The sequence below is a fragment of the Opisthorchis viverrini genome, assembly GCF_000715545.1.
Source record: "Opisthorchis viverrini unplaced genomic scaffold opera_v5_72, whole genome shotgun sequence".
Lineage (NCBI taxonomy): Eukaryota > Metazoa > Platyhelminthes > Trematoda > Opisthorchiida > Opisthorchiidae > Opisthorchis > Opisthorchis viverrini.
The window spans coordinates 1,651,606-1,664,589 of NW_008751728.1; the positions used below are offsets into that span (position 1 = coordinate 1,651,606).

At 42.8% G+C, this 12,984-nt stretch overlaps 2 protein-coding genes across 2 annotated transcripts in view; one reads left to right on the forward strand and one right to left on the reverse strand.

The window, feature by feature from the left end:
- The window catches only part of T265_04408 (hypothetical protein), a gene marked incomplete at both ends in the record, with an annotated part of 38,076 nt that overhangs the window by 23,296 nt on the left and 1,796 nt on the right, over window positions 1–12,984 (forward strand). The window lies entirely within an intron of this gene.
- T265_13507 (hypothetical protein) lies at window positions 6,972–10,501 on the reverse strand (the record flags this gene model as incomplete). Its single annotated transcript, XM_009169154.1, has 3 exons — window positions 6,972–7,132; window positions 10,169–10,349; window positions 10,397–10,501. Coding segments are annotated over 3 exons (447 nt in total), but the record flags the coding sequence as incomplete, so codon positions are not given.

The window sequence follows — 12,984 nt, forward strand, 5'->3', positions numbered from 1 at the left end:
TGGACTATAAACATCCACACGCTCATTCAACGTGTGGCGGATGTGATGAACATGACTGATACTCTGTTCGTTGCTCTATTCATTATTCTTTTGTTTTAATATTCCATATGCTGTACATATTCGCCAATTCGAATACATACGTGCTGGTTGTTATGTTGCGCTGAATTCTGGATTTCTAGTTCGTCTGGTTATACCGATATACGTACGAAACTCAATTCTCACACCGAGAATTATTTCGAATGTACTTATTGCTCCCGCAGTAATAACCAAGAGACAGTATAGCACAAACATTGCAAAGAAATTTGCTGTTACCTTACTTATTCTGTTCTAATCTAGTATCTGAGATTTCTATGCACACTGTCCTAATTATCATACTCACAAAAGGTTTCACAATTAACTTCATTCCTGCACCACATGTGACCTTGTCTCAAACTCGGGGCTTCTAGAAAGCCTGCAGGACGCAAGTCATAGTAAGATCGACAGAATGCCTACACTTATCATAATTCGGTGCGGTGCAGAAATACCACTCACTTAAAAAGGCTTCCTCCCTGTAGCAAACAAACTGGTCCATTAGTGCAAAAGTACTTTTCAGCTCATTTCGATTTTTCTACCAGCATTTCCCGTTTTTTCACCAGATACTGTTCACACCCCAACACTCTGCCTGGAGTTTAGCAGCTAAAACAATACAACTATCTTGGTAAAACGTGGACTCAAAATGTCATTCCCAGATTTGTTCTCCCTTAACAGATTTGGAATATTTCAAAAACAAAACAGCCTTAAATGGCCCCCGTGTAAACAAAGTTCAGGATCGGTTTAAGGAAGGGAAAGGGCACACCGACCACTGTAATCATTTCACAGTAACTTTAGGACGAAAGCGGGAAAATTATCAGCTTCCGCATGAGGATAAATAGACTCTCAACTAGTTCCAGCGCGTACAAACAACGAAGAAAAATAGTCGTAAATCACAATTCTGTCCGAATCCTTGACATTGTTCTATGTGTGATGTTTTAACTGAGTGCGTGAATTTCATAAAGGAATAATTGTTTGCTTCAGGTGTTGAGCGGAGGCGTTGACCCGATTGCAGCAGTGGGATGGCGTGATAAATGCTACTCCTCTTTGTATTCAAAACATTCTTCTCCTGGTGGACGATTGTGGAATGTTTTGCAAGTCAGTATACAATTAACCAATTTGTCTCACCGCTGTTGAATGGTGAAAATCCTGTCGTATAGGTTGCACACAACCCTCACACCTGACGCCGCATCGTGATCCAATGTCCTTAAACATCACTCTGATATCGAAATAGAGAGAATTTCTATTGTTCCGCATGTGATATGCGAAACAACTTTTTCGACATTTATGGTGGGGCTCCAATCGCTATGGCCCAATTTAAGCAGTAGTGCATTCGTCAGAAAACCTTGAAGTTGCACTAATCAAGACCACCGACCATTTTTTATGCTTCGTCTTGTAAAATCATTTTGGATCCGAATTAGGTCCTTGGCAGTGATCAAGATCATCGTGGAATATCGGCTGTTGCGGTCGGATCCAGCCTTGAACATCCACGTTTAATATCCGTTAACTTGCTCCGTTTTTAGATGATGTTCACTTTCAGTGGCGGTAGAGCACCCAGCAACTTCACTGCCGCTTGCGTCACTATGACGACTGACGTCTCTTCCATGGTGTGCGCGTCGAGGTACGCACAGAATACGCAGGCGGGTGCCGAAGTTATAGCATGAAACTACACACTGTGATGCTGTACTACGTGGCAGTGAGTTGGAAGTGGTACCCAACTCTTTTATAGTTTTTTTTATTTTGACGTGCCAAAACTCATGTAGCCCGAAGGTCTGCAAATAAGAGCATGGTCTTCACGAATTTGTGGACTTGGTTGGTGGATATTTTACTTCCTCCTTCGCCAGTAAATCAGTCTATTTGCCACACAAGTTCACTTGGCCTAACATGCACCTGCAGCATCTTTGGGCACTTTCAAGGAATGTAGGGTATTACATGCAACTCCGATCGAATTTGCCCCTCTTTATTTAGTGAGTTCCCCTTGGCTGCGCCTGATGACATTCGTCAGATTCTTCTCGGCATTAAGAGCCCATCTGCCTCAGAGCTATAAAGAGATGAATTGTCATTTGATCTACTGCGTGGCATACAATTCAACTCGTACAGCATGTAAACTATTTCATCGCCCTCAGGTCCGTTCATTTATTCTTATTCTGGTGAGACGTCTGGGTTTGATTGGGATGGAAATTGTGGTTTCATAGCGCGCACATAATGAAAAATCATTGTATACCTTCACAACCTGGTGAAAACCGTTTGCTCGCCGTTAGTGCTCAGATCAATCCGTTCACGAATATCTATGCATCTTGTGCTTTGATGAATGGAATGAACGACGCTCAGAAAATCGAAAAATCATGTTTTGCTACGCGAGTTGTGCGGAACAAGTGTTGCATTCCTGGAATTATGTCTTGCTTCCCACTCTTATACTCATTATTTACTTCACGGGATTTGTTCGGCCTTATGCATTAACATTATCTCCCCAATTAAAAAGTGTCCTCTACACATGACTTCACTACAAAAGTGGGTCTTCTCGGTTTCAGTGCAAACCATATCTTTGAAACGAAAGCTATCATTGTCTCCAACTCGAATTCCTCTGCCTTCGTCTGTCTTTCACATTTAGTGACTCTGGCCATTCACCCAACTGCCCAAGGTCACTCATGGGCAGCAACGATTTTTCAGTTTTAGTTCTAGTCAACCGGCATCATCGTTGAACGTCACGCCCCACCGTTCTAGTTTTCGGGTTTCCACAACTACGGTAACGTTTGACGCAATAAGCGGGTCTCGTCGGTTGTATACTCGTCCCCGTTGTGTTGTTGACTGCCGCGTTTAAGTTGTAACGACCTGAGCATGCATCGATCAACCTATCCCCCACAAGTCGTGAATTAAATCTGTTGTAATAATTAGTGAGATACTTAGCCTCTGAGGACACACTTATTATGCAATTTTCCCTTCTCGGGTGGCTGTTGCGTGGACTACGCTGAATCTGGCACCCCGTTTTGAAGCACATTTAGACGTTTTTTATGCGCGCCCTTGCGCTGATAAAATTACTGCTTTGTAGGAGTGCCACATTAGTTATCCTCTTGCGTCTTTAGGGTGAACGTCAGCCACTGAACGGCAATATTAAACCTGACCCGGAAGGCTGGGCGGAGGCCCCAATACGGTTTATCAATAAGTGAATCAGTGAAAACAACAGAATATTTCTGGAGGCTAAGGCTTATACACTCACGCCCTGCGCAGCTTCAACCGTTTATCCTTGAACGTTTTGTCTAGCCGTTAAAATAATCCCTAAAATTTATGAACCTCGCAAAATAACACGGTCTTCTGCCTAACACTTGGACTGAATTCCATGTCTTATCCCATTGTCTAGCAACATCTCCCGTTTAAGCACTTCCTCAAATTCCCAGAGGTTCACGGATGTACACGCCAAGTAGACCAGTACTAGCCTATACGACAATCTGTACCCAAAGTATGTGAGCATTTAACCAATCGGAAGATTTAGGACGCTCTAGTTGCAACCGGAATATACTGGACGATGAAGTGCCTCTGTGTACACAACTTTCGTCAGGCGGAAGTTTCTTCTAAAGCGCTTGAATTTGCCGTCATTTGACCGGTGACGTGCAATTAGGGCTTATGCGGACAGTTTTACACTGTTTAACTGCAAGCGGTAACGTTTCTCAAACATAGAACAACTCCATACCGCTGAAATTGAATGTCATCAAAACAAAACATGAAAAGAACATGCACAACCTTTTATGCTACGCACCTGCGCTTGATCCAACGAACGGCTAAAGGTAGGTAGGTGTGGTTTGGAAATCAAATTATCCTCCTCGGTGGTGTGCTTCTTCGCTAGCTTAGCTGTGTTGCAACGGTCCTGAAATCAATAATTTCCATGAATCAGCGAAAGGGATCAAGGGTTTTCTTCCATGTGAGTTTTCCGACCCGGGGATGATGTAAGTTGTTTGGGTCATTGATGTGGCTATCTGGCCGCCAGTGTGCGCCCTTTCAGCTAGTGTTTAACTCCTCATCTACGGTATCTCATAATTCGTTTGCACTCAGGTGGGATCTGATACACTGTGCTAGAATGAATGCAATTATTCAGTGGTGGTCTACAAAATGAGTACTGTTTTGCATAGCTTCATTTCTGCTTAGTTCCGTGTCTGGATAGATTTTTGTGATCTACAACGCGTTTGTTATTCAACAGGTCCAGTCCGAGAACCATTCTCGTCTGAAGAAAGTTGGCGTCCGAATCCGCACTAAAATATTTTTTGAGGTGTGCTAAAACTATGTCAACATGGTTATTTTAATTCTACAGACCAGGTTCACCCTACAAGTAGCGTGCATCACAATTAGACTGCATATGTTTACGTAGACCAATAACAGCGTAACAACTGAGGATATAATTTGATCCTGATCTACCACCCCTCATCTTACCCCAAAACGAAGTTGAATCCCTTATGTGAAGAGAGCGAGCTTAGAAATTTTCAAAAGTGATGAAGTTCGGAGTTAGTTGAAGAATGATGGGGGCATCGTCACACCTGCTACAACCAGTTCTATCCATCCTAGTAGTCCCACTCGCAAACATGTGGTGCTCTACAGTATTTGTAGCATAATTCTTCGAATTGCGCACATGATTCTGTACTACTGGCAAAGGCTGGAGGCGGTGAATTCCCATTCGCAATACACAGTCAAACGCATGAATACACCAACGCGCACGCAAGTTTCAACATGGCGGTGGGAAGGGGAGGGATGAGGGCATTCCTCTACGTGCGCAAATGCTGTCCGTTCCTTTTCACTTCAAAAAATAACTTGGAGTTGACGAAAGCCTTATTCAGTAGTGTCCGAATTTTCACAGTGTTATTGGTGGATCTTTGCACCACAGAAACCTGTTGACGATTTCAGTATTCAGTATTCAGTACCAAAAGCTATATATGTGGACAAGGTTACGGGCTTGCGATCTGAGATAGAAGGAGGCCCAGGCTCAGCTGGAAGCGAAAGCGACAGAAATTGGATCTGACCTTATTAGTGTTATTTTTCGAGACATCAGAATACCGGATTTTTTCTACAGGAACATAGTTTCTTGTCTGAAGGGCAGATCTGCAAAACTCACCGACAGAGAGGCAGAATTTTCGCACCTCACAAAGTATCAGTGTACTAAATATGCTCCCAGAAAGGTTTGTGCTGTGACACGCTAGTCTAATGGCGTTTGCCCCAATCACCGCATACTTGCGTGCGCTAGCAGCCTAACAAAATCAGAAGTGGGTACATTTGAGCGTAATTCCGCTTGATTTTGTTTTGCAAATTTATGAAGGAATTTATGGAAGCTGCTCGGTTGGTGGATGTTTGTAGCAAGTGGGGAAAATCGGTCTCCATTGTTACTGTGAACGAAGCCATCGAGCTATGCAGGGTTATCTATGAGGAGCAGGTCATGAGAATGATGCGGAAATCACTAGGCTGCTGCGCCACGCGATATGGCAAATGTAGTGTATGATCCAATTGGTGGTTTTTCTGTCCGTTGCAACTAGAGACGGTGGTGCCTTATGAAGATGGATCAAGGAGGCGGTCAGTTACCGCCAGGCACGTACGCAGATGCACTGCACATAAAGCATGGATGATTTCACAACGCTCAGTTATATATAATGAGGTTTAGCTCCACGTCTGCAAGGAAGGGTGGTGAAAGTGACGGGAGTGCTCGCGATCGGATCTTGAATCTAACAACCTGACGACTGCTGTTAACGGGTGGATTTCCGTTACTAAAACTGGTATACATTTTGTGCTAACACTCGTGATGGACTAAAAATTGGACGGAGCAAGGTGGCATCACACGCGCATCACGAGTTCAAGCATCGACTTTGTGTCAGTGGGAGCAAAGTGTAATCGTCCTCCGTGGGGGGGGGGTTAATCTCCTCATTCAGTTCCAGGGGTAGGATGAAACCGAATATCACCAAATTACTCTTTAACTATGTGGCACCTAAGCATCGGGTCTCGGAGTACCTGGTACATGCGAGTGATCGGGTCCTCGATTGCGGCTTATGTTACTAGCGACTAATTCACATCATGGTTGGGAATGAAATAGGAGGTTCTAGCGCCAACCTAACGCTAATCAGACGTTTCCAAAGGCTGCATTTCGTCTGGACTTGAGTGAACCACGCTAACTCGTCCCTCATTGGACATTTAATCTGATGTTACTATGCAAGTGACTGACCCAGCTAGTCATCATGGGATTAAAGGGGTAACAGCGCTTCTGGAAATGTCTCCGGCGAACGGCACTGCGTTAGTTTCCTCCCAGACTTATTTTGCTTGGCGGTTATGAAATTATTTACTTCCAAGATGAGTTAAATTGAAAGTTGTATATTAACAACGAAGGATGATTTATTTCTTTGTGCTTATGAAATCAGCGGACTCTAACTAATGAATACACTCCAACGAAAGTTCCAAGTTATCAGGGGAAATCAGCAACCACTCAAACGATAATGGAGGACTAATTTTGATTAGGCGCTGTAGACATGATCATTTATTCCTTGAAAGTGTCCCAAGGTGCTTCAGTTGCAAGATAAACTGAGCTAAAGATGTATGTGACCGATTTATTGATATAACAAGAAGCATATGATTCACAAACCAAGTTCTCGGACGCCTAACGGCCGAGCTCTAATTGGCATTTTTTAGAAATACATGAACTTGCGTATACACACAGAAAAGAAATAAACTATAAAAGAGTTGGGCACCATCTTCAACCCGACGCCAGGTAGAGCGTTGCAGTTTGCAGTTTTACAGCATGCCATTACTTCTGCACCCGTCTGTGTCTTCTTATAATCTGACGCGCATTCTGTAGCAGAAGGGCTACCGTTCATAGTGATGCAAGTGGCGGTGATGTTGCTGGGTGTTCTGCTGCCAGTGAAACTGAATATCATCTAAAAATGAATTAAGTTGACAGTTATTTCACGCGGATGTTCAAGGCCGGACCTGACCACAACAAACAAATTTTCTTGATGGCCTTCGCCCTTGTCAATAATGCTGTTGAAGCTCACAACCCTGCCATCAGCCAGAGCATTGAAATAATTGACATTTTCGATTACTAAAATTTTTAGGGTTTTATACAAACGCGCCACTGGCTTAATTAGACCATGTGCACTTGGTCACCATCATAAATGTCCAAAAATTGCTTACGTGCATGTAACTTGGTGTCGAGAAATGGAGTAATACTTGAAATGTTTAAATCCGTATTGCCATATAAAGGCAGGAAGTTACCGGAACAACTGCGTACGTCGCCCAACACTGTCAGGGACCAAATGTAAAAATAAATCCCCACGCACAAAATCTGACACCGATTGTTTGAGTTCGAGATAAAATGCTACTAAGATTCGTGCTTATAAGCCACCGAGGATGAAGTGTTTGGGAACTGGTTTCAGTATAAGTACCCAAAATCAGCTTGAAGATATTGAATGACGATAGTATTGGTGGTCGTGTAAGGATGAAGTGTTTGGGAACTGTTTTCAGTATAAGTACCCAAAATCAGGTGCTTGAAGGCATTGAATGACGATAGTATTGGTGGTCGTGTGGTGGCAACTAGGTTTTGTTCACCATTCAGGAGTAAAGAGGCAGACAGGTCGATTGAGTACCGCCTTGGGGCGCCAGATGACGCACACGGTTTTAATTAGACGCGAAGAAGCATTTGTCGTATTGTTCAGCAGCTGTAATTGAATCGACACTTCATTTCAATGGTGCCGGCTGCCGAAATAATCTGCAGCAGAAACCAAAACCTCACCACTCCCATCCTCTCAGGTTTATGGCTCTATGTTTTGGAGAAATTCGACACTTACATATACTGTGCATTTAGTTTAATTGACTTTCGTCGTTATCGGAGGTACGGTGTGGTCGTTAACCCTGGTTACAATTAAGTCAGTTTTAAATCCAGGACATACAACCAAGACAGCAGGCGCGGGAAAAAATCATGCATGTGGACATGACAATGAATTGGGACTATTGCGGTTCGTTATTTGCGCTCACCGTAATTTCCTGAGAGTCCATTAACCTTCACGCAAATCTGATCAGTTTCTCGCTTTTTTCTTAAAATAATTTTTAGGAATAATCTCAGAGCAGCATTGGTTGACGCTGAAGAAATAATACACAGTAAATTCTTTCTGCATGCCACCCATACTTTAACTTAAACTCGATCGTGTAGCATATTCCTTCCTAAACTGAAAGAGAAGTAAATTTTTGACTAATATCTTGAGTCACGCCGATTTCAAAGCCCTTCACAAATGTCTTACAAATGCCTCGGACGACATGTAGGTGAGAGCAGTTATAGCGTTTTCCCCAAGACAGTTGTATATATATATATTTATATGTATAATAAAACACCGTTCACATTCTAGTAGTCTGATCGCTTTCAAGACGTCCTGCTACAGGGATTTTTGTGGGACCTCGAGAAATTTGCGTAATCAGAGATGCCATGTTATGCTGAAAAGTGCCCACCGAAATTCCCGAAGTTCCAGGTAGCTTGATTTTACGTGACGATTGTTTAATGTACGTGAAACTGTTTACTCATGCCTGGAGTGCTCTGGCAAATTTTGATGGCAGATATTTTCCAGATTTGGCAAGAATGGAAGATGGATGGATGGATCGATAAAAGTGCTTAACCATATTGATAGTAAATGTGCGCAAAATCTACGCAGTAAATGAGTATCTGTCAGTATTAATAACTTCAAAACGTTTCTGCACAGTTTAGCTAATGCCAATATTTGTTTTGATGTGATTTAGAGAGACCGCAAAGCAGTGTGGCTGGTCTGCGTGCACATTCATGTAAGCGAAACAGGAATGAAGAAGTTCAAAAATGCAATGATATAATAGTTGGGATATCACGAGTAGCCTCTGAATACACGACAAGAATATAGGAAAATATGCCTCTGAAGATGTGGTTCAACACATTTTTGATGATTTTTCCCTGTTCGGGACTCATATGGGAAGTACTGCACGCAATTTCGCCAGCATGGGATTAGACAAACTAAATAAATTGTCGTGAGTGAAGACCGTCGGAAAGAGAGTGAAGGGTGACGAATCTTTAAAATTTCATATATTCCAACAATGCATTATACGGTAATCACCATAGTTATATTGTTTTAGCTGCAGAACTCCACGTGGAGTGTTGGAGAGTAAGCAATATCTGAGTCAGAAATGGACGGCGCTAGCGGGGAAACCAAATTAGAACTGAAGAGCACTTTTGCCCCACAGGATCGTTTTTTGCGACCTACAGGAAGCCTTCCCAAGCAGGAGGTATCATGTACCACACGGAATGATGAAAGGTGTCAACATTTGTTTTGAACAAATTATGGCTGGCAGCCTGCGGGCTTTCTACATGCTCCGAGTTTGAGATAACGTCATATGTGACGCAGGATCGAATTTCATCACAAAACTATACGAGAGCAGGAGGGTGCAAAGAATCTAAGGTGCTGAAGTGGAAAATAGAGCATAAGGTAATAGTTTATGCACAAGAAACAGATTTCCTGAAAGTCGTTGTGCCCCTGATCATCACTGAGGGAGCAATAATCATGTTCCAACCTTATTTATCAGAAACGTGAAGGGTATTTTTGTGGTTTTCAGTGTGGTCAGTTTTTCCAATGTTTCAAGCCCATTGCCTCATACCACCCTGCTCTTGCCAGTAATCAGTGCATCTTGGACACATCAAGCACCCAGAAACGCAGAACGGAAGCTCGTTTTAAGATTTTGGTCCTCCGAGTGTAAACCAAACACTATCACTGGTAGCAATCGGATTCCATCGGCCTTGCATTCCCCCCTTCTTTTCGTTTGTTAATTACCCGTTATGACGGGTAGCAAACATGCAATATTCTCAATGTTTCACTGTAGCAAAATACGGCGAACTAGGGTTCCAGCTGGTTCTCGCCAGATTCGCCTCAAGCGAATCTGGTTGTTTCTACCTTGATTCTGTATAGCCGGGAAATCGATAAAGCATCAGAGACAACACAAGTGTTGCTCCCCTTGATTTCATCCACGGTAAAACTCAAAAATTTCGACGAACTTCATGCTAGCAATGTTGTGGAATGTAGGTATAAAGCATCACAACACAAGTGTTGCTCCCCTTGATTTCATCCACGGTAAAACTCAAAAATTTCGACGAACTTCATGCTAGCAATGTTGTTTGTGGTAGGTAGCTCGAATGCGCTGCTTGATTGTTGGTCTGTTCGCCGAGCTTGGCAGTTGAACTGCAAACGTCTAATCACCAATCGAGGTGATATCGTCAAGCTAAAGCATTGATTGCGTGAAAAAGTGAGTTGCTATTAAAATATGCAGGATTCTAGCCATTCACAGATCCATTACTCACCTTACACGCCCCACAAGTCGATCCGGATTTTGCTGTGTTCTCATCGATCGGAAGTTGACAGTCCGTGCAAGTGTAGCAGGTAAAAGCCTGTTGTGCATTCCCACTCTCTTAAGTTGCAAAAAACATATAAATGATGAAGATCAATCGGAATTATTTATCGGTGCATTAGATAGCCTAGATACTAAGTTCAGCTTACGCAATGATAGAGAAATGAACACCAATACGGTAACAGAGGTCCTCATTTGGATTTTGTTGAAGCAATAGAACTAGCGGATGCATGTTGAACACTTATAAAGCATTTCGTACCTTTCAAGCACCAATCATTCAAGCAGCACGTGATTTGCTCATATTTGATTGAGTTGCGATAGTATTAAGAGGTAACCATGGCTAATTGGAAGGCACCACCACCAATGCAGACGAGAATTTCAGTCTCAGAATTCCTTGGTGTTTGTGCACAATTTTATCACTTTCATCCCCCTTTGGGATTAATAAAATATGCATCATCTCAATATTTGTACAACAATATGCTCACGGCAATAATGCATCTGTCTTCACTGCGGTATGTCTGGTCTGGAGCTTAGAGGGAATTTGTTGATGCCCCGTGGAAAGATGAGGATAAACTGCCCCACAATTATTTGATAACGTTCAATTCGCCTACAAGTTTAGACTACGTACGGGGGTAAGAAGTAATAATGGATCCACTTGGTTTGGAATTCATCGTAAAGACAGTAGAGAACCTGACACAAGACTCATCAGTCCGAACCCACATTCCAAGTACTTGGATCATATCTCTCTTACCATGTCTTTTTGGAAGTAATTCACGAGGATGAAATTATAAACTACTACGGTTTTCATTGAGGCTTCAGCGAACAGGTCTTCCACTGAGCGGATTGGAACGCTGCGGCCGCACAGTTGGTTAAAAAATCTTTTAAAAAGCAAATGCCAGTTTGGTCAAACAATCAGTTAGAAGACGGAATTCCTGGAATGAGGGGCTTTTTACCTGGGGCATGGCTAGCGGAATATTACGATGAGTGCTAGATTCACAGGCAGCGTGTTCAGAACACGTAATCTGGGCCGGGATTTATCAATATAGGGACAAGTGCTTGCCTGGAGTAATATAAACTGCGGCATTTTGGTATGAAGACGAAGGCATTGTATAAATAGTCTCCTTATGCTAAAACATCTTTACGAGTTAAAAAAAGACGCCTAGCGGTAGGACGAACGCCAGTCTGACAGAGGAGAACAACACTTCCCACTGAGCAGAAGTAAAATCAAAATACCTGCAAAACCTTTTAGCTTTCACAACTACAGTCTGCCACAATTCGCCATGTGCTGTCGTGTTAAGGGCCATATTTGACGCCAGTCAATGCATCGGGTATTTTTAGGCCGTAAATATTAATCAGTGTCTTTTGAACTTGTTGAGGGGTTAATGAAAAATGGACTGCCGAACGATTTCTCGCACTGTTTATCGGTTCACACACTTGAAATATCTTACTGGCGTGTAAGTAGTGCAGAATTATTCAAAAGTAACGTTATTTAGCATATGCGGAAGAGAGATTTTGCGTGCCTGCTGATCTGCTTATTATTAATAAGACAGGAGCTAACATACAGGTTCGGACAGATCCCATTGTTCTGCACCGTCAGCCTAATCGTCCCCGCCATCCGTTGTGCTAAACTGGACGCACGGTATTTAGCCCAGATAATTCTTCCCTGCGATAACACGAGGAGCAGCGGAATTAGAGATGGCGTTGCGCGGAAGCAAGAGTGCCTTTACCTCTAAGTTCTCTCTGCTTTTATGTGTTATTCTGCTCCAGGTGCGCTCTAGTCTACACAAGCGGGTAGACCGCTGTCGTCTGAACATCTCCATTTTAGAGACAACCTGCTTAGTTCACTGGTTGACCCTGAAAAGCTTGCTCTAGAGCCTTTCGTGACTAACTGAAAAGGATGGTTGAAGAGGTATGTTAATCTTCTCTTTGTATCCTTGGTTCCTTACTGGCTGTTTACTTGCTTGCAGTTTAAAGGACGTTTCACANAGAAAGGATGGTTTTACAAGCTATGTTACAATGGTGGAGGCATAAAGAAATATCCAGTCATCTGTGATTTTAACGTAGACACAGACTTGTTTTATTCGCTTTACAATGTCTTTAATGTAAATGTTGTGGCCGAATACAACGGGAATGTGTTTAGCGAAAGTACTGTGTCCACATTGACGGGACCTTTACCTAAATGAGTGTAGTTATCCGTGGAGAGATGAGGATAAACTGCCCCACAATTATTTGATAACGTTCAATTCGACGACAAGTTTAGACTCCGTACGAGGGTACGAAGCAATAATGGAACCACTTGGTTTGGAATTCATCGTGGAGCCAGTAGAGAACCTGACACAAGGCTCGTCAGTTCAAACCCGCACCCCAATTACTTGGATCATATCTCTCTTACCATATCTTTTTGGAAGTAATTCACGAGGAAGAAATTATAAACCACTACGGTTTTCACTGAGGCTTCAGCGAAAAGGTCTTCCACTGAGCCGATTGGAACGCTGCGGCCGCACATTTCCCAAAGTTGGTTAAAAAATCTTTTAAAAAGCA